The sequence below is a fragment of the Protomyctophum bolini genome (genome assembly GCF_963924005.1).
Source record: "Protomyctophum bolini genome assembly, chromosome: 3".
Classification (NCBI taxonomy): Eukaryota; Metazoa; Chordata; class Actinopteri; order Myctophiformes; family Myctophidae; genus Protomyctophum; species Protomyctophum bolini.
Window position 1 is genome coordinate 24,682,842 of NC_137864.1, and position 24,360 is coordinate 24,707,201.

A 24,360-nucleotide genomic window follows, 5' to 3' on the forward strand; every position below is an offset into this window, starting at 1 on the left:
ATGCCGCCATATTGGAACCCAACATATATTTTTTTAATTGTACTTGGTAGAAATACCTCCAGAACATATTCTCTTATATCAAATTGTGGGGAAATAAAATATTTATAGCCCCAGCAAGGTCATATAGTCCAAAACGTATTTACAGTTGCAGCCATTTTTAAAACTGGCGGGCCACCTTGAAAAAACTGGAATTCTGCGTGGCCCGAGGTTGATTATCGATTAGGGACATATTAAGGACATCTGTGCCAAAATTCATGCTTGTATCGCCAACTGTGGATTAACCATGAGCAGATGTACATTTATGCAATTTCTGGCGGCCATCTTGGAAAATGGAGGAATTTTGCGTGGCCCGAGGTTGATTATCGATTATGGTCATATAAAGGTCATCTGTACCAAATTTCATGCTTGCATCACCAACTGAACTATCATCCCCATTCCCGCCTAGCTAATAGTCCAAAACGTACTATTTACAGTTGTAGCCATTTTTAAAACTGGCGGGCCACCTTGAAATTTTTTGAATTCTGCGTGGCCCGAGGTTGATTATCGATTAGGGACATATGAAGGACATCTGTGCCAAATTTCATGCTTCTATCACCAACTGAACTATCGTGCATTGAAAACAGCTATTTCCCGCCTAGCTAATGTCTGTGAACCATAGAATGCCATAGAACATAGAATGCCAGTCGGGCCGGGCCGTGTTCTGTCCTGGCTGGGCTCACCGCGCCGTTATATTAATTTTCCAATGTACATTTCACCCAGATTGGACTCGGTTCAGCGGCAGCATGCTGCTGTCCGCCACACACACACACACACACACACACACACACACACACACACAACGTTGGATTCGTACAGTGCAGATTAGAATGCAGATAAGTGTAGCCAGGGCTGCCAGGCCTATGTTCTTATTATAATTGTGAGTTTGTTTTTTAACATGCAGCGAGTCCGCGAGAGCTGATCTACAAGCTCACAACGCGTTGCACTGCGAGTAGAAAGCTGTCAAGTGAGAAGCACAATCGCGCATGCTAGAAATATCCTAATAAATAAATAAAAAGGTGTCGGGCTTGCAGGGGCAGTTTCTGCATGGGACTCTAGGCTAACTTGCCTAGAATGCATGCATTTAGGCATACAAGTGCACTCGGATTTTTATATATAGGCTATCATTTTTTTATGTGCTGAACAATGTTAGGGACACATGCCTACATATTTTATCTGCGATTTGGGAACTATTTATTGATTCAGCATGAAGACTAAAGCCTTCTGAACGCTTGCGTAGATTCGTCCGTCAAATCCTACGGGACCTCTGTAGGTGGCGGAGTTTCCGACCAACCTACGTGAGCGTCAAGTTCACGGCCATTTCCATGAATTCCAAATTAATGTGGGAAATACACGTAAATGCCTTTCCGCCCACGTCACGCAATGTTATGAGCGGAAGCGCCGTTGTGAATTTGGACCCAGGTGAGTATAGAATTCATGGTGTGTATGTGTATGTAAACCAGAGAAAAACCTCCCTTAGGAAAGGGAGGAAGGGACCACACTCCAAAAAGATGCTTGTGGACAAGACTTAATGCTTCATTTTGCTGCTTTTTTCGCGCGACTCGTTTCGCTGTGTAGGCTTTGTCAGGTGCTAGCTTACAGAGTGAGGCTGGATAGGGAGGAGGATGTGGGCTACACAGTGAGTGGGAACATGTCTGGATGCTCCTCTGAAACCGATGGCACTGTCCCCAAAACACTATTGAAGTGGGTTTGAATCCCTATTATAGTTAGACAATAGCCTTTTTTCTTTTTTTCACGGTGAGCTCAAAAATATTCAGCGCAGACACAGAACACAGAGGAACTCTGTTGCTAGAAGGCATCCAGGAATGTGGAAAAGCGCAACATGGATGGAAGTCACCTTTCCCAAACTCCCCCAGACAGAGGGAGAGTCGTTTGTTTAGATGGAAGGTTACTGTGACCCACAGATGGTATCGCTTTCCTGCCTCTGTTGCTGACTGTGTGTTGGATTGAGTGTGTACGATCGCAGGGGCTTGTCAAATTTGTGGGTGTCACTCGCTGTTGCGCTAGCATGGGGGCATGGTGTGTGCTAGAGCATGTGTATACGTTTTCATGTATGTAGGATTGGAACCCAGGCCTCTCGTGTGGGAAGCCAAACATCGACTGCTCGTCCACAGGATAATTCCTCCCATTTGTCAGGGAAGACATTGCGTTTATGAGCTTCAGGCATGGTTATTCCATTATTGTGTGTGTGTGTTTGTGTGTGTGTGTGTGTGTGCGTGTGCGTGTGTGTGTGTGTGTGTGTGTGTGTGTGTGTGTGTGTGTGTGTGTGTGTGTGTGTGTGTGTGTGTGTGTGTGTGTGTGTGTGTGTGTGCGCGCGCTATTGTGTCTGTGTGTGTGTGTGTGTGTGTGTGTGTGTGTGCGTGCTATTGTGCCCGTGTGTAACTGTAATGTGTGTGTGTAACGGTTTGTTTTAGGGTGGAGTTTGTGGAGGCCTACTTGTGCTACGTGTTCAAAGATTCGGTGAGCGAGCTGTACTCTGCCTTCTCCTCTGGCTTCCTGAAGGTGTGCGGGGGGAAGATCTTGTCTATGTTTCAACCCTCAGAGCTCATGGCCATGGTGGTGGGCAACAACGACTATAACTGGGAGGAGATGGAGAAGGTCAGTATGCCTACACGCCCCTCGCGCAACATTGATCTGTCTGGCACCAATGTAGGCTTCTTTCACCACCTTCAATGTGCTTTTATATACTTATTTTTCCACCTAGCATCACGCCGCACATTCTTTCTCCCGATTGGCTACACCCGATCACGTGACACGCACGTCATGCAGTGCAATGCATTTTCACCAGAGAAGAAAAACTGAATTTATAAAATTTTTATCCAAAATGAGTTAATGGCACACAGGCAGACTCGTCTTCACATACTAGAGCATGTCTGAAATAAATATCAGAGCTGAAATAGACATGTAAATATGAAATAAATGCTTAAACATGTAGCTAAGTGTAATGTTAGAGTCCACAGAAGTGAACCTTTCAAGCCTGTTTTCTCAACTTGCTGTTTTCGGCAAGACATTACTCTATAACTATAATCTCCAAAACTGGTGGGTCAAACTGAACAACCAATGTCAATTTGAAGCTATGATTCGCTGCTTTCATATGACATGAAAAAAACTGATCAGAGGTCATTGCTGGTGGTAGAAAAGATGTCAGGAACTCTTACTTACTCTTACTTAAGTCAGGAAGCGTTTGACAGATGCTGTGAAAATGGGTCATGTATGCAAGTCTACACACACACACACACACACACACACACACACACACACACACACACGCAAACACAAACTAAGAATATTTCTTAACACATTGACTCCCAAAGGAATCGATATTAAACATCGCTGAATGTGTTAACTGCCACAGTGAGCATGAAAACAGCTAGAACTCATCACATCTTTTTTCACTTTACGTTTTCTTGTGCAGAATGCCGTTTACAAAGGGGAGTATTCATCCACACATTCGACTGTTCGAATGTTTTGGGAGGTCTTCCACGAGTTCTCTTTGGAGAAAAAGAAACAGTTTTTATGTAAGTGTTTAATCTGTGTAAAGTGTTTACTTTATTATTTTACTTTAATAATCTCCATCTTCTTTGTCCTCTCTGAGGCTCTGCTGAGCAGTGTATCTCAGCCCAAATGTTTGGGACACAAATGCTTGTTCAAGAGTTGTTCTGGGGATCTTAATCACCACACTGTCTCACCTCCTCACCAGTATTCCTCACAGGCAGCGACCGGATCCCCATCCACGGTATGGAGAGCATGCGCATCGTCATCCAGTCCACCACAGCAGAGGAAGCGTACCTGCCTGTGGCCCACACCTGCTACAACCTGCTGGACCTGCCCCGCTACCAGACCAAAGAGACTCTCCGATGCCGCCTCACGCAGGCTGTGGAGCAGTATGAGGGCTTCAGTCTGGTCTGAGTCCACGAGCCCAATGGGCTCTATAATGCACACAGAATAACTCTTCGTACTTCTGGACCCCTTCCCTACTTCAGGTGATGGCGATGATACTAATTAAAGTGCTTCTCAAACTTTTCAATTTCAAGGACCCCCATAACTCTGACGGTTTACAAATGGAACTGGTCTGTTTGACCAGAATGGAACAGAGCCTTAATTAGTATCATCGGTAACACCTGTGAAGGAAGTAGGGAAGGGGCCCGGAAGTAAGGCGAGTTATTCCATGTGCGTAGAGCCTATTCTACTGCTGCTGCTGCTAACCTGAGTGAAAGGGTGACCTGTAGGCCTGTGGGTGAAAGCATTCTGTATCGTGTGGTGTGTCTCAGCCATGTACAGATGCAGCTCCCTGCAATGGGTCAGTTTCTTCAGTTTGCTGAACTCTGCTGTCTGCCCTCCAAAGGCAATAAATAGCAAATTAGTTTGTGTTGCAATTGTCAAAAGATTACGTCTAGAGTTTAGATTTTTTTTAATAAACAAATATACCTTTTTATAAATGACAAAACAACATACTCAACACTATTGTACCAATGATACTTTTGTTGGGACTGGAGATGAACTCTGCAGTTGTTTTTCTCAGTTACTGCTCTTTGAGCGTGTTGCGCTAGTGCTGCCCTTGGGGGACCCCCTACAGGTCTGGAGGACCACCTGTGTGTGGTCGGTGGCTTCTCTCACCAATGCTAAAATGCACTTTATTTTGTAAAACCCTGTGTGAATGCCAGTGACGTTGGCTGGGTGTTGGGTTTGTGTTTGGTATGTAGGGTTCCTTTATATGTTCTGTGTGTAGGGGGACTCCCACACTCTCACATACTAATACATTTTAAAGGAGATGCTGTTTCAGTTCTCATTGATCTTCATTGGGAATGAAAGAATGAGGAACGTGACGAGACAGAGACGTTTATGCATTCTATTTAAATGTTATAATTGCAAGTGTGTGAGAGCCTTTATGCACATGTTTGGTTGGGTAGGCAGCCACATTTACTCCTGCAGTACATACCTGCCACCTTCTATACCTGTGTGTAAAATAGTTTCAATGTTATGCATTTTATTATAAAACGATCGTTGGATGTGAGTGGGTCGAGACAGTGTGAGCACATGTAAATCTTTGAGATTATTACTATATTTGCTTCGGGAATGATGTACTTACAGTAGGAGCCTTTCTGCAATTCTGGGGTTATTGTTTTTAGTTCCTTGCTTGCATTCCAATAGCATACCTGCTATATGTTACATTCATGTAATTTATTGATTTTCTTTCTTCTTTTAAAACAGATCAAGATACATATATGTATGTATGTGAATGGACATTTCAGACTTTTCAAACCTAATTTGCAGCCCTAATTTTTCTGACTGGTGAGTTGTGATTTTTCTGACTGGTATCAGATCAGTTATCTTTAGGACTGGTTGAAGAAGGGACGGGTGACAAAAGGACACAAGAGTATGTTGACAGTTCTAGTCAGGAGGATCAGAACCATACTGGGATTTAATTCATAAAATCTAATGGCAACCTGCACAAAATCTTCTGCCTGTTTATAGTTTCAGTCAGACCATTCTTTTTTGGACAGACCTGCTGCATTTGTATTCAATATTCATATAATTTTAGTCTGGACAATAATTCTGACAATAACAAAGGAATTTAATTTACTTATTACTCACTCTGAGATCTATGTGATGAGTTACTTTACCATTGCCATTATTATTTGCAGTGGCATAGGTGACAGTCAATGAAAGTCTTATCAAAGTCTTGTCAATGATGTTTAAGATATTTAGTCTGAGCCTGTTGGTGACTTTCATGAATAACCTCCATTGTTTCCTAATCATAATATTATTAGCAATTCCTAGTTGATTTTTCCACTATGGGTTGACAGATTGTTCGGCTTTGTGATTTATGTCCACATTTGTTAAGTATTGCCTTCAATAGCAAATTGTGTGAACTGACAAAGAGAAAGGTTCTTGATTTTTGAATCGTTCATAATGAAAGTTGTGTGCATGTTCTTGAGTGACAGCAAAAATCTGATTGTAATTAAAGACGAGATATAAAACATGAAACTACTATTCTACTAATCAAAATAAAATTCATCCCCAAACACCAGATTAAGAATAATCAACCTGAATCTGTGATGCTTTGTGCCAGAAGGACAATCATAATTGACCAGATGTCAGAAAAGCTACATAATACATACTGTATTGGGGACTGCCAAATTCATGGGGCATATGATGTCACTATGTTTGAGGACTTCCAATAAAAGGAAAGGTTGTAATGTCAGACTTGCTACTACTGCTCTGACATGTAGACTAAGTTGTTTAGTCAAAATGATTTAAATCTGATTTGCTAGCATGTTCAAGCAGATAATGGCATCAGTAACAACTACATTTAAAAAGGTGGAACATGACGTACAGGTCGCACTGAAGCAGCCATTTGGCAATAATCACTTCTACAGCCCAGCCTATGGGCAGGCAGTGATGAACAAGGGCAGTGGTTTTCAATGGTCCTCGTGAACTGTAGTACTGGTGTTTTTATATTCAACTGGGAAATGAATGGCAGTCACTTCTATATCAACCATATCATCCTAGATCACTGGTTCTTAAACTTCCTCATGTCAAGGACCTCAAGTTGATATCCATTTGGCCACAGACCTCCCATCTGAAAATGTTTTGTGCCAGGGACCCAACTGGTTCTAGATTTAATTTCTCATTGATTTGAGTTCGAGTTCATTGTGCAGTTTGCCCCAAATGATGCAAGGTGTGTGAATATACTTTGCACAGTATATTTTGCAAGTACTTTATGTAAATAGTACCCAGAGCAAAAAAACAACCAAAAAACTATTATTTTTAATTATATTGTATCATAATAAAACGTGCAAAACTCAAGTGTTGCATACATTTGCATGTAGCTGAACATAATTTAGACTTTGGCCATTTGTTAACAGAAGCGTTCTTTTTTTTTTTTTGCTAATGGAAACTTTGCCTCTTTTCTTCACCCTTTCTTATTTTGCTGTTTAATTTTCCTTCTGCCCTCATTACAATGTTATAACCTGAACCACAGCATGATCCTTACCTTGGCGGTTGAAAGGTTGATGTATATTTAGGTTCCAAGACATTTCAGAAAGTGCAGCCCTGAGTGACTGTTAACATCAACCTGCCATGGACACACGTGTACACACACACACACACACACACACACACACACACACACACACTTCTGCAGTGTTAAATTAGTTCATGTAAAGAATGGTCAACCTGTCCTACATTCTTTGGACAATATGTCTTGTCCAGTGTATGCAAAAACAAAGGGCTTACCAGTTGCGATAACTATCGTTTTAAGTACATGCAAAATGTACTTTTGTATCTTTTCCAAATGGATGACATATTTATTTATAGGTATTATTTTTCCCCCCGAATGAATAAAACTTTATTTCACCTCATGGTGTTTATTCTGTGTGGTATTTTTCCTTTCTGCTCTGTACCTAAATCCTCAAAAATGATGAAAAACGGCGCGCTATAGTATGCCGTACAATATAGGCTATAGCCCATGGTCCAAAATGATGAAAAACGAGGATAACTTTTTTTTCAAAATTTCAAAAAACATGGGCTATAACCCATCGTTTCTTTCATTTCAATTTCCGCAATTTAGCAATTTCCGCAATTTCCGCAATTTTCATTGTCATTGCTCTATGTCAGTGATACTCAACCTCAGGCCCTCAGATATAAATCTGAATGAAGTTATCTTTAATTACATTATTATAAGTAATACTATTAGAGTTGTACTATTACTCGAACGAAAATAAAAGCTTGGGGGGGGGGGGGGAGATGCAATGCAAATGAAAGACATATACTGTGTATCCCTATTCCCTGACATAATTTTATAGCTAAATGGACAGAATTCTATTTTATTTGAATGATGAAACCCAGCTGCCATTAATAGATGGAAATTGCGGAAATGTGGAAATAGAAATTGCGGAAATTGCGGAAATGTGGAAATGGAAATTGCGGAAATTGTGGAAATTGCGGAAATGGAAATTGAGGAAATTGCGGAAATGGAAATTGAGGAAATTGCGGAAATGGAAATTGCGGAAATTGCGGAAATTGCGGAAATTGCTCTTCACTTATAGCTATCTATTTTCAGGTAGATTGTTTTATTTTACTCAGTCAGTCATATCACTACTCATTTTTTTTCATGAAAAAGGTCATAGCTGGGTAATCTATTTTCAGGCAAATTGTGTTTATTGTATTTTATTTTACTCAGCCATAACAATTTATTTTCTGTTAACCAACTTGCTGGCTGGCAGGCAGGCAGACAGCTACTCATAGACAGACAGGCAGACAGACAGACAACTACTCATGGAGAATTGGACAGGCAGGCAATCAGACAGCTACTCATAGACAGGCAGACAGACAGCTACTCATGGAGAATTGGACAGGCAGGCAGACAGCTACTCATGGACAATTGGACAGGCAGGAAGGCAGACAGCTACTCATAGACAGACAGACAGCTACTCATGGACAATTGGACAGGCAGGAAGGCAGACAGCTACTCATAGACAGACAGACAGCTACTCATAGACAATTGGGCAGGCAGGCAGACAGCTACTCATAGACAGACAGACAGCTACTCATGGACAATTGGACAGGCAGGAAGGCAGACAGCTGCTAGATGGCTGCTGGTGCTCATTTGCCTGATTGAACACCTGTTAAAGGCTGATGGTGGTGACACTCAAACAAATATCAAACAAGATGGCGGAATAAACAAACCTATAAAGGCTGATACAGACAGCCACAGACACACACGTCCTTGTGTTTATTAATATTAGCCTTTATAACCAACCAAAGGGTGAAATAATGCACGTGCGTGCGTGCGTGAGTGCATGAGTGCGTGTGTGTGTGTGTGTGTGTGGTGCACACAGCAGTTACATCAACAGTGGATGATCCAAACACAAATCACTTTGACTAACGGACCAATGACGGACGGACTAGTTGAACAGGTGACCGGATCCAGTGGGCGGGGCTTTGGATTTAAAAAGGAGCGGCCATGTTTTTTCCCAGCATGCTGTTTGGTTTGGGATCCACTTCATGCTGTCTGTGAGCAGAGCTGTTTGTTCCAAGGTAAGAAGCGTTTGTTTGAGAAACACGGTTTTATCCTTGAGCACTGTTGTTGTTTAGACATTAAGATGATTTATAGGACTGTTTATTGTTTAAACAGAGTATTTATAAGACTGTTGTTTATTGTGACACTAAATGGACAACAATGTCAGCAATGTTTGTCCTTTTATAGGACTCGTTCTTTGGCCTTGGGCCTCGATCACACAAAAAAATCATTTGTCTTGTCTGTTTAATGGCCGCCCCAATGCATTTCCAATGGGAAGCACATGCTTTGACCAAACATTTGTGTTTGATTTTGGGGGGCAATCAAACACAGGCAGAGACCAGAACATATGCTTATGTGTGACTGAGGCCTTGGGCCTTGGGCCTTGATCGCAACAAAAGCATTGTCTTGTCTGTGAAAATGGCTGATCTACAAGCTCACAATGCATTGTGAATGTGATGTGACACATTGTGAGCTTTTAGATCTGCTATTTTCAAAAGGTTTTTTTCTGTTCAAAATGACCAAGTATGCAGATTGTCCCATTTGAAATGTTTAAGTACATTTTGATTCCAAAACCTTTTAACTTTGACTCAAGTTATATAATGTAGATTTTGAAGTTTAGATTTTTTTTTACCAATATCTTAAAGGGACAATTCACTTTAAAAAACTAACTTTTTGTCATTGTATTATCTACTCGGGTTTATGTGAACACTACAGACAGTTTTTAAGTTAAAATGCTAAAAAGCTAAAATGAATATTTAAATACTGAATCAAGCAACTTAAAAGCTGTCTGCAGTGTTCATATAAGCCTGAGTAGACGATAAAGTGAAATATCCTTTTAATATTATATGAATTTTACAATGTATGAAATCTGGATAAAGAGTAATGTTGTTTTTATTTATGTCTTGCAGGTTAATCATGTGACCTTGGTGTCATGTGTGACCTTGGATGGGGTCATCAGGAGATGGCTGGTATTGATAATAGAGTGTCTACTCGGCTGAGCTGAAACGTATAACGGTGTCAACGAACGCTCCCTGAGATTACGAGGCGTACGGTGCTCGGGACGTATTGTGCCATACAACCTACGCGGCTCTATTAATACCGGCTATCTTCAACTGAGCGACGGAAGCCCCCCCATGGTATGTACCTGGATTACATGTGGCTGTAGTAGAAACAAGGGCAGTGTCACAATTACATGTCAAGTTGACCATTCATTGTCATACATATGATTTTACATATGTTTGGGTGAAAAACCTTACTGAGGTTTTTATGTGTTTTTAGTATTTCAATGTGTCCATGATTTCATGGACACTTCCTACCCAGACTACAATTCCCATAATGCTTTGGTGCACTGCTCCTTGTGCATAGGGGAGGGCTGTCTTACTGAGACAACATGTAGTCTAGGGAGGAAGTGAGCCCATTGTCCATGACATCATGGAGCCCATGGACACTTTTGAAATACTACATATCTAAAAACGACGATTACCCACATAAAAAACCCAGGAAAGTGTTTCTTGTCTCCCAAACATCATTAAAATAAGCTCTGGTTGCAAAAGGGGTGAAGTCGCTGTTTAATGGGTTGAATCATTAAAGCTGCTATAAGCAATATGTCAAATGTAATTACTTTTAAAAAAATTGGTATTCAGACTGCCAGCAATGGGTAAAACAATATTGTCTCTGACACATCTTGGGGCCACAATCTGCATTCAAAGATGTTCCTAGCTTTGTCATTGGTCGATTTGCCTGTCTACTTCCTGATTGGTCAGTCATTTTGACCGGGTTCTTTTTTTTTCTCTGACCAATGACAAAGCTTCTAGGAATATCTTTGACTGCAGATTGTGGCCCCTAGATGTATCGCAGAGACTAAATCATGTGTGTTTTACTCATTGCTGAATGAAATAAAAATCATTAAAATTGACATTATTGCTTATAGGAGCTTTAATCACAATTTGTGACAATAATAAAGTAAGATATTGGTGACACAGCTTTCAGTGACTGTTATGACTTACAAAATGTCATCCTGTAGGCCGACAACTAAATAGATATATTTTTTTCTTGTCATTTCAGAACGTGAAGCTGACAAGGCGACGTCGGTATTGAAGGTACAGTGCTGTTGCCACTCCTGGGTGCTGTTGGCAGTGAAGGTTAGTAATGAACCTTTTGATTCCTGATGCTTGTGTAAGTGGGCTACATGCTACATGCTACCATACCATAGGTTGTCATTCGCACCGTGTATCGTTTCACGTAATCTGTGTATAATGCCACTCTACATCACATGCCGCAATGTGATTTATGTATTGTTTAACATAATTTACGGGTAAAGCTGTCGCGTCACGTCACATCACATTATGTATGTTCTGTTGTAGTCTTTCTGTGCTGTTTTCTGTGTCGAGTTATTAGAATTTCTATTTCCTTTCTCTTTTAATAAAAAAAAAGTATTTTTTTTTATTTCTCCTTGCCCATTGCCCTAGTTCTTCACTAGTGGACTGTGTGTACAAAATGTGATTTGGCGTCATGCGACTTATTTCCGGTATCATTATGGTAGCATGTAGCCTGCTTAACACTGTTTACAGCCTTCTATGCTGTAGATCTGTCCAAACTAACAGGAAGAAAATTATGGCAGATTTTCTTCGTTGGTTAGTTTGTTTTGTTTAGTGCTGATATTGAAGGTAAGTGGGCGTAGTTTATTATCTTTTGATGTCGGGCAGAAACCTTGTATCTCCATAGTTCAACCTTTTGTAAATTAATTTCCTTACTTGGTCATGCTACAGTGTCACACACTAAAGTAGCAAATAGCTGATCTACAAGCTCACGATGCAAAGATCATCCATTATTGAATATAACCTATTAGTATTGAACATGCACGGTTTCTACCCCGACCTTTCATCTTCTCTTCTATTCTTTGCTTTAATAAAGTTATTGTTTTTTCTGGTCAGAGTTTTTAATCGCATTTTGCTTTTTTTTTCATAAGTCATTTATTTCTTTCCTATCTATCACTAGTTCTTCACTAGTGTATGTGGTGCGTGTGTCGGGTCGTGTCTCTCATACAGTTTCTAATCATTTGATTGGAGCTGTATCGTTTCACGTCATTTGCGTTGTGTCATTTGCTGGTAAAGCGCCATCACGTCAGTTCACATCAGATATGAACACAGGCCGGTATGTGATGTGCATTTATGTGATATTTTTATGTGATTATTTCACAAATTGCGGATAGCTCGTTGCACGCCATGCACTCTGTTCATTGCTCTTGTGTTCTAATGTCATCCTCAGTGTTGTATGTATGTTGTGTTCTCATGTTCATAGTGTTGCTGTATTGCTGACAAATACTGGGGTCCAAAGAATGCTTCTGCCATTGCATAATTTGCACCTCGTATAATTTGTCAATCGTCCACAAATGGCATAAATTGTAATGTATATTTAAATGTGGGCAATTATTTTGAAAACATGTAGATTTTAAAATAGAAATGTGGGACAACTGGCTAGAAAGACTGGGCACAAACCTAAGGCCAACTGCTTGGGCGGAGACCAAGAATCTTTTTGTTTTGTTCATGTTCATCAAGTGCTTTAAGTGAGAAGTCCAGCAGCAAACCTCTAGGTCATAAGAGCATTGTTTGTGCTATATTATCAGATCCAATTTGTGAGTATAAAGCTTCATCTAAGCCCACATCACATATGAACACAGGCCCGGTATGTGATGTGTGTTTATGTCTCGTATCATTTCACATTGGTGAGTAAGGCTTCATCACGTCATCCCCACATCACATGATGAATTTAGGGTTAGGGCTAGGGTTAGGTATGTGATGTGGATTGATTTGATGTATGTCTTTTATAATGTGCGAGTGAAGCTTCATCGTGTCAGTTCACATCACATTATGTGGTGTGTATTGATGTGATTTATTTATGCTGCCATTTGCAGCTAAAACTTAATTCATGCCGGTCAGTAGGCGAGGCATTGACGATGGGCCTATGACCCAAAGGTTTTCTGCTGCACTTTTCACTTTTAGCACTTTGCAGCTCTTTATGAGCACGGAAAAATAAAATATTTTCTTAGTTTATGTCTGAGGAGTTTTCCTTAGTCTTCTTCTCGATTTCAATTGTAAGACATAATCATGGCTATCATTTATAGTCCATTATGATTCAAATTATTATGAATGTGATTGCTTTTGGACCTGTAAATTACAACAAAACAAACTAAGGCACTGGTGTGGTACTACTGGTTTACCAGAATGGGGTTCAACTCCCTGCGGTGCCCTCAATTTGTTGTATTTACATGGTTCATTTTCTGCTCATTGTTGCCTTTTCAGAGATGATAACCCCCAGGTTCTTTACTGCGTTTGTACTCTCTACATTTGGGTTACAAGTCTATTTAGGGACAAGCCCGAAGGTACTATTGGTTTTCTCTTCTCCTTCCACCAAAAATGGCAGTCCACGGTCACACTCGGCAGTCAGTTGGGGGTTGGGGGTCCATATTAGAAGTCCATGGAACTTTTTTTCAAATCCTCGTTTTTCAGTATGCCGTTTTTCATTTGAGGATTTGAAAAAATAGACTAATCATTCCAAGATCATGGACTATAGGCCATGGTCTCGGAATGATTTTCGTTCCATAGTGAGGCGGCATAGCTAACCTATCGTTCATTTTATGACGTAAGCGCCAAATTTGGCAGAAGTTTTGACAGATATATTGGTAACGAAACTGGATATTGGGCCATCCCAAATTCTTATTCTGGTGGGTTTTTCCGCAATTCCTCCGCAATACTCCGCAATTTAGCCCAAGACATGGGCTATAACCCATCGTTTTTGTCATTTCATCATTTTTTTTCAAATCTTCAAAAATGATGAAAAACGGCGCGCTATAGTATGCCGTACGATATGGGCTATAGCCCACGGTCCAAAATGATGAGAAACGAGGCTAACTTTTTTTTTCAAAATTTCAAAAAACATGGGCTATAACCCATCGTTTTTGTCATTTCGTCATTTTTTTCAAATCTTAAAAAATGATGAAAAACGGCGCGCTATAGTATGCCGTACGATATGGGCTATAGCCCATGGTCCAAAATGATGAGAAACGAGGCTAACTTTTTTTTTCAAAATTTCAAAAAACATGGGCTATAACCCATCGTTTTTGTCAAATTGCGGGAATTGCAGAAATGGTAATTGCGGAAATTGTTGAAATGGAAATTGCAGAAATTGCGGATTTTTTTTTTCATTTTTTCATTTTTTTCAAATCTTAAAAAATGATGAAAAACTGCGCGCTATAGTATGCCGTACGATATGGGCTATAGCCCACGGTCCAAAATGATGAGAAATGAGGCTAACTTTTTTTTTCAAAATTTCAAAAAACATGGGCTATAACCCATCGTTTTTGTCATTTCGTCATTTTTTCAAATCTTCAAAAATGATGAAAAACGGCGCGTTATAGTATGCCGTACGATATGGGCTATAGCCCACGGTCCAAAATGATGAGAAACGAGGCTAACTTTTTTTTTCAAAAATTCAAAAAACATGGGCTATAACCCATCGTTTTTGTCATTTCGTCATTTTTTTCAAATCTTCAAAAATTATGAAAAACTGCGCGCTATAGTATGCCGTACGATATGGGCTATAGCCCACGGTCCAAAATGATGAGAAACGAGGCTAACTTTTTTTTTCAAAATTTCAAAAAACATGGGCTATAACCCATCGTTTTTGTCATTTCGTCATTTTTTTCAAATCTTCAAAAATGATGAAAAACTGCGCGCTATAGTATGCCGTACGATATGGGCTATAGCCCACGGTCCAAAATGATGAGAAACGAGGCTAACTTTTTTTTCCAAAATTTCAAAAAACATGGGCTATAACCCATCGTTTTTGTCATTTTGTCATTTTTTTCAAATCTTCAAAAATGATGAAAAACTGCGCGCTATAGTATGCCGTACGATATGGGCTATAGCCCACGGTCCAAAATGATGAGAAACGAGGCTAACTTTTTTTTTCAAAATTTCAAAAAACATGGGCTATAACCCATCGTTTTTGTCATTTCGTCATTTTTTTCAAATCTTCAAAAATGATGAAAAACGGCGCGTTATAGTATGCCGTACGATATGGGCTATAGCCCACGGTCCAAAATGATGAGAAACGAGGCTAACTTTTTTTTTCAAAATTTCAAAAAACATGGGCTATAACCCATCGGTTTTGTCATTTCGTCATTTTTTTCAAATCTTCAAAAATGATGAAAAACTGCGCGCTATAGTATGCCGTACGATATGGGCTATAGCCCACGGTCCAAAATGATGAGAAACGAGGCTAACTTTTTTTTCCAAAATTTCAAAAAACATGGGCTATAACCCATCGTTTTTGTCATTTTGTCATTTTTTTCAAATCTTCAAAAATGATGAAAAACTGCGCGCTATAGTATGCCGTACGATATGGGCTATAGCCCACGGTCCAAAATGATGAGAAACGAGGCTAACTTTTTTTTTCAAAATTTCAAAAAACATGGGCTATAACCCATCGTTTTTGTCATTTCGTCATTTTTTTCAAATCTTCAAAAATGATGAAAAACGGCGCGCTATAGTATGCCGTACGATATGGGCTATAGCCCACGGTCCAAAATGATGAGAAACGAGGCTAACTTTTTTTTTCAAAATTTCAAAAAACATGGGCTATAACCCATTGTTTTTGTCATTTCGTCATTTTTTTCAAATCTTCAAAAATGATGAAAAACGGCGCGCTATAGTATGCCGTACGATATGGGCTATAGCCCATGGTCCAAAATGATGAGAAACGAGGCTAACTTTTTTTTTCAAATTTTCAAAAAACATGGGCTATAACCCATCGTTTTTGTCATTTCGTCATTTTTTTCAAATCTTCAAAAATTATGAAAAACGGCGCGTTATAGTATGCCGTACGATATGGGCTATAGCCCACGGTCCAAAATGATGAGAAACGAGGCTAACTTTTTTTTTCAAAATTTCAAAAAACATGGGCTATAACCCATCGTTTTTGTCATTTTGTCATTTTTTTCAAATCTTCAAAAATGATGAAAATGGCGCGCTATAGTATGCCGTACGATATGGGCTATAGCCCATGGTCCAAAATGATGAGAAACGAGGCTAACTTTTTTTTTCAAATTTTCAAAAAACATGGGCTATAACCCATCGTTTTTGTCAAATTGCGGGAATTGCAGAAATGGTAATTGCGGAAATTGTTGAAATGGAAATTGCAGAAATTGCGGATTTTTTTTTTCATTTTTTCATTTTTTTCAAATCTTAAAAAATGATGAAAAACTGCGCGCTATAGTATGCCGTACGATATGGGCTATAGCCCACGGTCCAAAATGATGAGAAATGAGGCTAACTTTTTTTTTCAAAATTTCAAAAAACATGGGCTATAACCCATCGTTTTTGTCATTTCGTCATTTTTTCAAATCTTCAAAAATGATGAAAAACGGCGCGTTATAGTATGCCGTACGATATGGGCTATAGCCCACGGTCCAAAATGATGAGAAACGAGGCTAACTTTTTTTTTCAAAAATTCAAAAAACATGGGCTATAACCCATCGTTTTTGTCATTTCGTCATTTTTTTCAAATCTTCAAAAATTATGAAAAACTGCGCGCTATAGTATGCCGTACGATATGGGCTATAGCCCACGGTCCAAAATGATGAGAAACGAGGCTAACTTTTTTTTTCAAAATTTCAAAAAACATGGGCTATAACCCATCGTTTTTGTCATTTCGTCATTTTTTTCAAATCTTCAAAAATGATGAAAAACTGCGCGCTATAGTATGCCGTACGATATGGGCTATAGCCCACGGTCCAAAATGATGAGAAACGAGGCTAACTTTTTTTTCCAAAATTTCAAAAAACATGGGCTATAACCCATCGTTTTTGTCATTTTGTCATTTTTTTCAAATCTTCAAAAATGATGAAAAACTGCGCGCTATAGTATGCCGTACGATATGGGCTATAGCCCACGGTCCAAAATGATGAGAAACGAGGCTAACTTTTTTTTTCAAAATTTCAAAAAACATGGGCTATAACCCATCGTTTTTGTCATTTCGTCATTTTTTTCAAATCTTCAAAAATGATGAAAAACGGCGCGTTATAGTATGCCGTACGATATGGGCTATAGCCCACGGTCCAAAATGATGAGAAACGAGGCTAACTTTTTTTTTCAAAATTTCAAAAAACATGGGCTATAACCCATCGGTTTTGTCATTTCGTCATTTTTTTCAAATCTTCAAAAATGATGAAAAACTGCGCGCTATAGTATGCCGTACGATATGGGCTATAGCCCACGGTCCAAAATGATGAGAAACGAGGCTAACTTTTTTTTCCAAAATTTCAAAAAACATGGGCTATAACCCATCGTTTTTGTCATTTTGTCATTTTTTTCAAATCTTCAAAAATGATGAAAAACTGCGCGCTATAGTATGCCGTACGATATGGGCTATAGCCCACGGTCCAAAATGATGAGAAACGAGGCTAACTTTTTTTTTCAAAATTTCAAAAAACATGGGCTATAACCCATCGTTTTTGTCATTTCGTCATTTTTTTCAAATCTTCAAAAATGATGAAAAACGGCGCGCTATAGTATGCCGTACGATATGGGCTATAGCCCACGGTCCAAAATGATGAGAAACGAGGCTAACTTTTTTTTTCAAAATTTCAAAAAACATGGGCTATAACCCATCGTTTTTGTCATTTCGTCATTTTTTTCAAATCTTCAAAAATGATGAAAAACGGCGCGCTATAGTATGCCGTACGATATGGGCTATAGCCCATGGTCCAAAATGATGAGAAACGAGGCTAACTTTTTTTTTCAAATTTTCAAAAAACATGGGCTATAACCCATCGTTTTTGTCATTTCGTCATTTTTTTCAAATCTTCAAAAATTATGAAAAACGGCGCGTTATAGTATGCCGTACGATATGGGCTATAGCCCACGGTCCAAAATGATGAGAAACGAGGCTAACTTTTTTTTTCAAAATTTCAAAAAACATGGGCTATAACCCATCGTTTTTGTCATTTTGTCATTTTTTTCAAATCTTCAAAAATGATGAAAATGGCGCGCTATAGTATGCCGTACGATATGGGCTATAGCCCATGGTCCAAAATGATGAGAAACGAGGCTAACTTTTTTTTTCAAATTTTCAAAAAACATGGGCTATAACCCATCGTTTTTGTCATTTTGTCATTTTTTTCAAATCTTCAAAAATGATGAAAAACTGCGCGCTATAGTATGCCGTACGATATGGGCTATAGCCCACGGTCCAAAATGATGAGAAACGAGGCTAACTTTTTTTTTCAAAATTTCAAAAAACATGGGCTATAACCCATCGTTTTTGTCATTTCGTCATTTTTTTCAAATCTTCAAAAATGATGAAAAACTGCGCGCTATAGTATGCCGTACGATATGGGCTATAGCCCACGGTCCAAAATGATGAGAAACGAGGCTAACTTTTTTTTTCAAAATTTCAAAAAACATGGGCTATAACCCATCGTTTTTGTCATTTTGTCATTTTTTTCAAATCTTCAAAAATGATGAAAAACGGCGCGCTATAGTATGCCGTACGATATGGGCTATAGGCCATGGTCCAAAATGATGAGAAACGAGGCTAACTTTTTTTTTCAAAATTAAAAAAAACATGGGCTATAACCCATCGTTTTTGTCATTTCGTCATTTTTTTCAAATCTTCAAAAATGATGAAAAACTGCGCGCTATAGTATGCCGTACGATATGGGCTATAGCCCACGGTCCAAAATGATGAGAAACGAGGCTAACTTTTTTTTTCAAAATTTCAAAAAACATGGGCTATAACCCATCGTTTTTGTCATTTTGTCATTTTTTCAAATCTTCAAAAATGATGAAAAACGGCGCGTTATAGTATGCCGTACGATATGGGCTATAGCCCACGGTCCAAAATGATGAGAAACGAGGCTAACTTTTTTTTTCAAAATTTCAAAAAACATGGGCTATAACCCATCGTTTTTGTCATTTCGTCATTTTTTTCAAATCTTCAAAAATGATGAAAAACTGCGCGCTATAGTATGCCGTACGATATGGGCTATAGCCCACGGTCCAAAATGATGAGAAACGAGGCTAACTTTTTTTTCCAAAATTTCAAAAAACATGGGCTATAACCCATCGTTTTTGTCATTTTGTCATTTTTTTCAAATCTTCAAAAATGATGAAAAACTGCGCGCTATAGTATGCCGTACGATATGGGCTATAGCCCACGGTCCAAAATGATGAGAAACGAGGCTAACTTTTTTTTTCAAAATTTACAAAAACATGGGCTATAACCCATCGTTTTTGTCATTTTGTCATTTTTTTCAAATCTTCAAAAATGATGAAAAACGGCGCGCTATAGTATGCCGTACGATATGGGCTATAGCCCATGGTCCAAAATGATGAGAAACGAGGCTAACTTTTTTTTCAAATTTTCAAAAAACATGGGCTATAACCCATCGTTTTTGTCATTTTGTCATTTTTTTCAAATCTTCAAAAATGATGAAAAACTGCGCGCTATAGTATGCCGTACGATATGGGCTATAGCCCACGGTCCAAAATGATGAGAAACGAGGCTAACTTTTTTTTCCAAAATTTCAAAAAACATGGGCTATAACCCATCGTTTTTGTCATTTCGTCATTTTTTTCAAATCTTCAAAAATTATGAAAAACGGCGCGTTATAGTATGCCGTACGATATGGGCTATAGCCCACGGTCCAAAATGATGAGAAACGAGGCTAACTTTTTTTTTCAAAATTTCAAAAAACATGGGCTATAACCCATTGTTTTTGTCATTTTGTCATTTTTTTCAAATCTTCAAAAATGATGAAAATGGCGCGCTATAGTATGCCGTACGATATGGGCTATAGCCCATGGTCCAAAATGATGAGAAACGAGGCTAACTTTTTTTTTCAAATTTTCAAAAAACATGGGCTATAACCCATCGTTTTTGTCATTTTGTCATTTTTTTCAAATCTTCAAAAATGATGAAAAACTGCGCGCTATAGTATGCCGTACGATATGGGCTATAGCCCACGGTCCAAAATGATGAGAAACGAGGCTAACTTTTTTTTTCAAAAATTCAAAAAACATGGGCTATAACCCATCGTTTTTGTCATTTCGTCATTTTTTTCAAATCTTCAAAAATTATGAAAAACTGCGCGCTATAGTATGCCGTACGATATGGGCTATAGCCCACGGTCCAAAATGATGAGAAACGAGGCTAACTTTTTTTTTCAAAATTTCAAAAAACATGGGCTATAACCCATCGTTTTTGTCATTTTGTCATTTTTTTCAAATCTTCAAAAATGATGAAAAACTGCGCGCTATAGTATGCCGTACGATATGGGCTATAGCCCACGGTCCAAAATGATGAGAAACGAGGCTAACTTTTTTTTCCAAAATTTCAAAAAACATGGGCTATAACCCATCGTTTTTGTCATTTTGTCATTTTTTCAAATCTTCAAAAATGATGAAAAACGGCGCGCTATAGTATGCCGTACGATATGGGCTATAGGCCATGGTCCAAAATGATGAGAAACGAGGCTAACTTTTTTTTTCAAAATTTAAAAAAACATGGGCTATAACCCATCGTTTTTGTCATTTCGTCATTTTTTTCAAATCTTCAAAAATGATGAAAAACGGCGCGCTATAGTATGCCGTACGATATGGGCTATAGCCCACGGTCCAAAATGATGAGAAACGAGGCTAACTTTTTTTTTCAAAATTTCAAAAAACATGGGCTATAACCCATCGTTTTTGTCATTTCGTCATTTTTTACAAATCTTCAAAAATGATGAAAAACTGCGCGCTATAGTATGCCGTACGATATGGGCTATAGCCCACGGTCCAAAATGATGAGAAACGAGGCTAACTTTTTTTTTCAAAATTTCAAAAAACATGGGCTATAACCCATCGTTTTTGTCATTTTGTCATTTTTTTCAAATCTTCAAAAATGATGAAAAACTGCGCGCTATAGTATGCCGTACGATATGGGCTATAGCCCACGGTCCAAAATGATGAGAAACGAGGCTAACTTTTTTTTCCAAAATTTCAAAAAACATGGGCTATAACCCATCGTTTTTGTCATTTTGTCACTTTTTTCAAATCTTCAAAAATGATGAAAAACGGCGCGCTATAGTATGCCGTACGATATGGGCTATAGGCCATGGTCCAAAATGATGAGAAACAAGGCTAACTTTTTTTTTCAAAATTTCAAAAAACATGGGCTATAACCCATCGTTTTTGTCATTTCGTCATTTTTTTCAAATCTTCAAAAATGATGAAAAACGGCGCGCTATAGTATGCCGTACGATATGGGCTATAGCCCATGGTCCAAAATGATGAGAAACGAGGCTAACTTTTTTTTTCAAATTTTCAAAAAACATGGGCTATAACCCATCGTTTTTGTCATTTTGTCATTTTTTTCAAATCTTCAAAAATGATGAAAAACTGCGCGCTATAGTATGCCGTACGATATGGGCTATAGCCCACGGTCCAAAATGATGAGAAACGAGGCTAACTTTTTTTTTCAAAATTTCAAAAAACATGGGCTATAACCCATCGTTTTTGTCATTTCGTCATTTTTTTCAAATCTTCAAAAATTATGAAAAACGGCGCGTTATAGTATGCCGTACGATATGGGCTATAGCCCACGGTCCAAAATGATGAGAAACGAGGCTAACTTTTTTTTTCAAAATTTCAAAAAACATGGGCTATAACCCATCGTTTTTGTCATTTTGTCATTTTTTTCAAATCTTCAAAAATGATGAAAATGGCGCGCTATAGTATGCCGTACGATATGGGCTATAGCCCATGGTCCAAAATGATGAGAAACGAGGCTAACTTTTTTTTTCAAATTTTCAAAAAACATGGGCTATAACCCATCGTTTTTGTCATTTTGTCATTTTTTTCAAATCTTCAAAAATGATGAAAAACTGCGCGCTATAGTATGCCGTACGATATGGGCTATAGCCCATGGTCAAAAATGATGAGAAACGAGGCTAACTTTTTTTTTCAAATTTTCAAAAAACATGGGCTATAACCCATCGTTTTTGTCATTTTGTCATTTTTTTCAAATCTTCAAAAATGATGAAAAACTGCGCGCTATAGTATGCCGTACGATATGGGCTATAGCCCACGGTCCAAAATGATGAGAAACGAGGCTAACTTTTTTTTTCAAAATTTCAAAAAACATGGGCTATAACCCATCGTTTTTGTCATTTCGTCATTTTTTTCAAATCTTCAAAAATTATGAAAAACTGCACGTTATAGTATGCCGTACGATATGGGCTATAGCCCACGGTCCAAAATGATGAGAAACGAGGCTAACTTTTTTTTTCAAAATTTCAAAAAACATGGGCTATAACCCATCGTTTTTGTCATTTCGTCATTTTTTTCAAATCTTCAAAAATTATGAAAAACTGCACGTTATAGTATGCCGTACGATATGGGCTATAGCCCACGGTCCAAAATGATGAGAAACGAGGCTAACTTTTTTTTTCAAAATTTCAAAAAACATGGGCTATAACCCATCGTTTTTGTCATTTTGTCATTTTTTTCAAATCTTCAAAAATGATGAAAAACTGCGCGCTATAGTATGCCGTACGATATGGGCTATAGCCCACGGTCCAAAATGATGAGAAACGAGGCTAACTTTTTTTTTCAAAATTTCAAAAAACATGGGCTATAACCCATCGTTTTTGTCATTTCGTCATTTTTTTCAAATCTTCAAAAATTATGAAAAACTGCACGTTATAGTATGCCGTACGATATGGGCTATAGCCCACGGTCCAAAATGATGAGAAACGAGGCTAACTTTTTTTTTCAAAATTTCAAAAAACATGGGCTATAACCCATCGTTTTTGTCATTTCGTCATTTTTTTCAAATCTTCAAAAATTATGAAAAACTGCACGTTATAGTATGCCGTACGATATGGGCTATAGCCCACGGTCCAAAATGATGAGAAACGAGGCTAACTTTTTTTTTCAAAATTTCAAAAAACATGGGCTATAACCCATCGTTTTTGTCATTTTGTCATTTTTTTCAAATCTTCAAAAATGATGAAAATGGCGCGCTATAGTATGCCGTACGATATGGGCTATAGCCCATGGTCCAAAATGATGAGAAACGAGGCTAACTTTTTTTTTCAAATTTTCAAAAAACATGGGCTATAACCCATCGTTTTTGTCATTTTGTCATTTTTTTCAAATCTTCAAAAATGATGAAAAACTGCGCGCTATAGTATGCCGTACGATATGGGCTATAGCCCATGGTCAAAAATGATGAGAAACGAGGCTAACTTTTTTTTTCAAATTTTCAAAAAACATGGGCTATAACCCATCGTTTTTGTCATTTTGTCATTTTTTTCAAATCTTCAAAAATGATGAAAAACTGCGCGCTATAGTATGCCGTACGATATGGGCTATAGCCCACGGTCCAAAATGATGAGAAACGAGGCTAACTTTTTTTTTCAAAATTTCAAAAAACATGGGCTATAACCCATCGTTTTTGTCATTTCGTCATTTTTTTCAAATCTTCAAAAATTATGAAAAACTGCACGTTATAGTATGCCGTACGATATGGGCTATAGCCCACGGTCCAAAATGATGAGAAACGAGGCTAACTTTTTTTTTCAAAATTTCAAAAAACATGGGCTATAACCCATCGTTTTTGTCATTTTGTCATTTTTTTCAAATCTTCAAAAATGATGAAAATGGCGCGCTATAGTATGCCGTACGATATGGGCTATAGCCCATGGTCCAAAATGATGAGAAACGAGGCTAACTTTTTTTTTCAAATTTTCAAAAAACATGGGCTATAACCCATCGTTTTTGTCATTTTGTCATTTTTTTCAAATCTTCAAAAATGATGAAAAACTGCGCGCTATAGTATGCCGTACGATATGGGCTATAGCCCACGGTCCAAAATGATGAGAAACGAGGCTAACTTTTTTTTTCAAAATTTCAAAAAACATGGGCTATAACCCATCGTTTTTGTCATTTTGTCATTTTTTTCAAATCTTCAAAAATGATGAAAATGGCGCGCTATAGTATGCCGTACGATATGGGCTATAGCCCATGGTCCAAAATGATGAGAAACGAGGCTAACTTTTTTTTTCAAATTTTCAAAAAACATGGGCTATAACCCATCGTTTTTGTCATTTTGTCATTTTTTTCAAATCTTCAAAAATGATGAAAAACTGCGCGCTATAGTATGCCGTACGATATGGGCTATAGCCCACGGTCCAAAATGATGAGAAACGAGGCTAACTTTTTTTTTCAAAATTT

The 24,360-nt window shown here is 38.3% G+C and overlaps 1 protein-coding gene across 7 annotated transcripts in view; it reads left to right on the plus strand.

The window, feature by feature from the left end:
• Positions 1-7,421, plus strand: part of herc3 (HECT and RLD domain containing E3 ubiquitin protein ligase 3) — a 46,497-nt gene extending 39,076 nt beyond the window's left edge. For 6 of the 7 annotated variants that reach the window (XM_080794227.1, XM_080794229.1, XM_080794228.1 and 3 more), the window contains 3 exons: positions 2,472-2,655; positions 3,473-3,575; positions 3,758-7,421. In XM_080794227.1, coding sequence (XP_080650353.1) covers positions 2,472-2,655; positions 3,473-3,575; positions 3,758-3,966 — 496 coding nt within the window. In that variant the 3' untranslated portion in view covers positions 3,967-7,421. Of the gene's footprint in view, positions 1-1,276; positions 2,656-3,472; positions 3,576-3,757 lie in introns of those variants that run through there. The other variant, XM_080794230.1, reaches the window with a different exon arrangement.
• Positions 7,422-24,360: the final 16,939 nt, after the last annotated feature.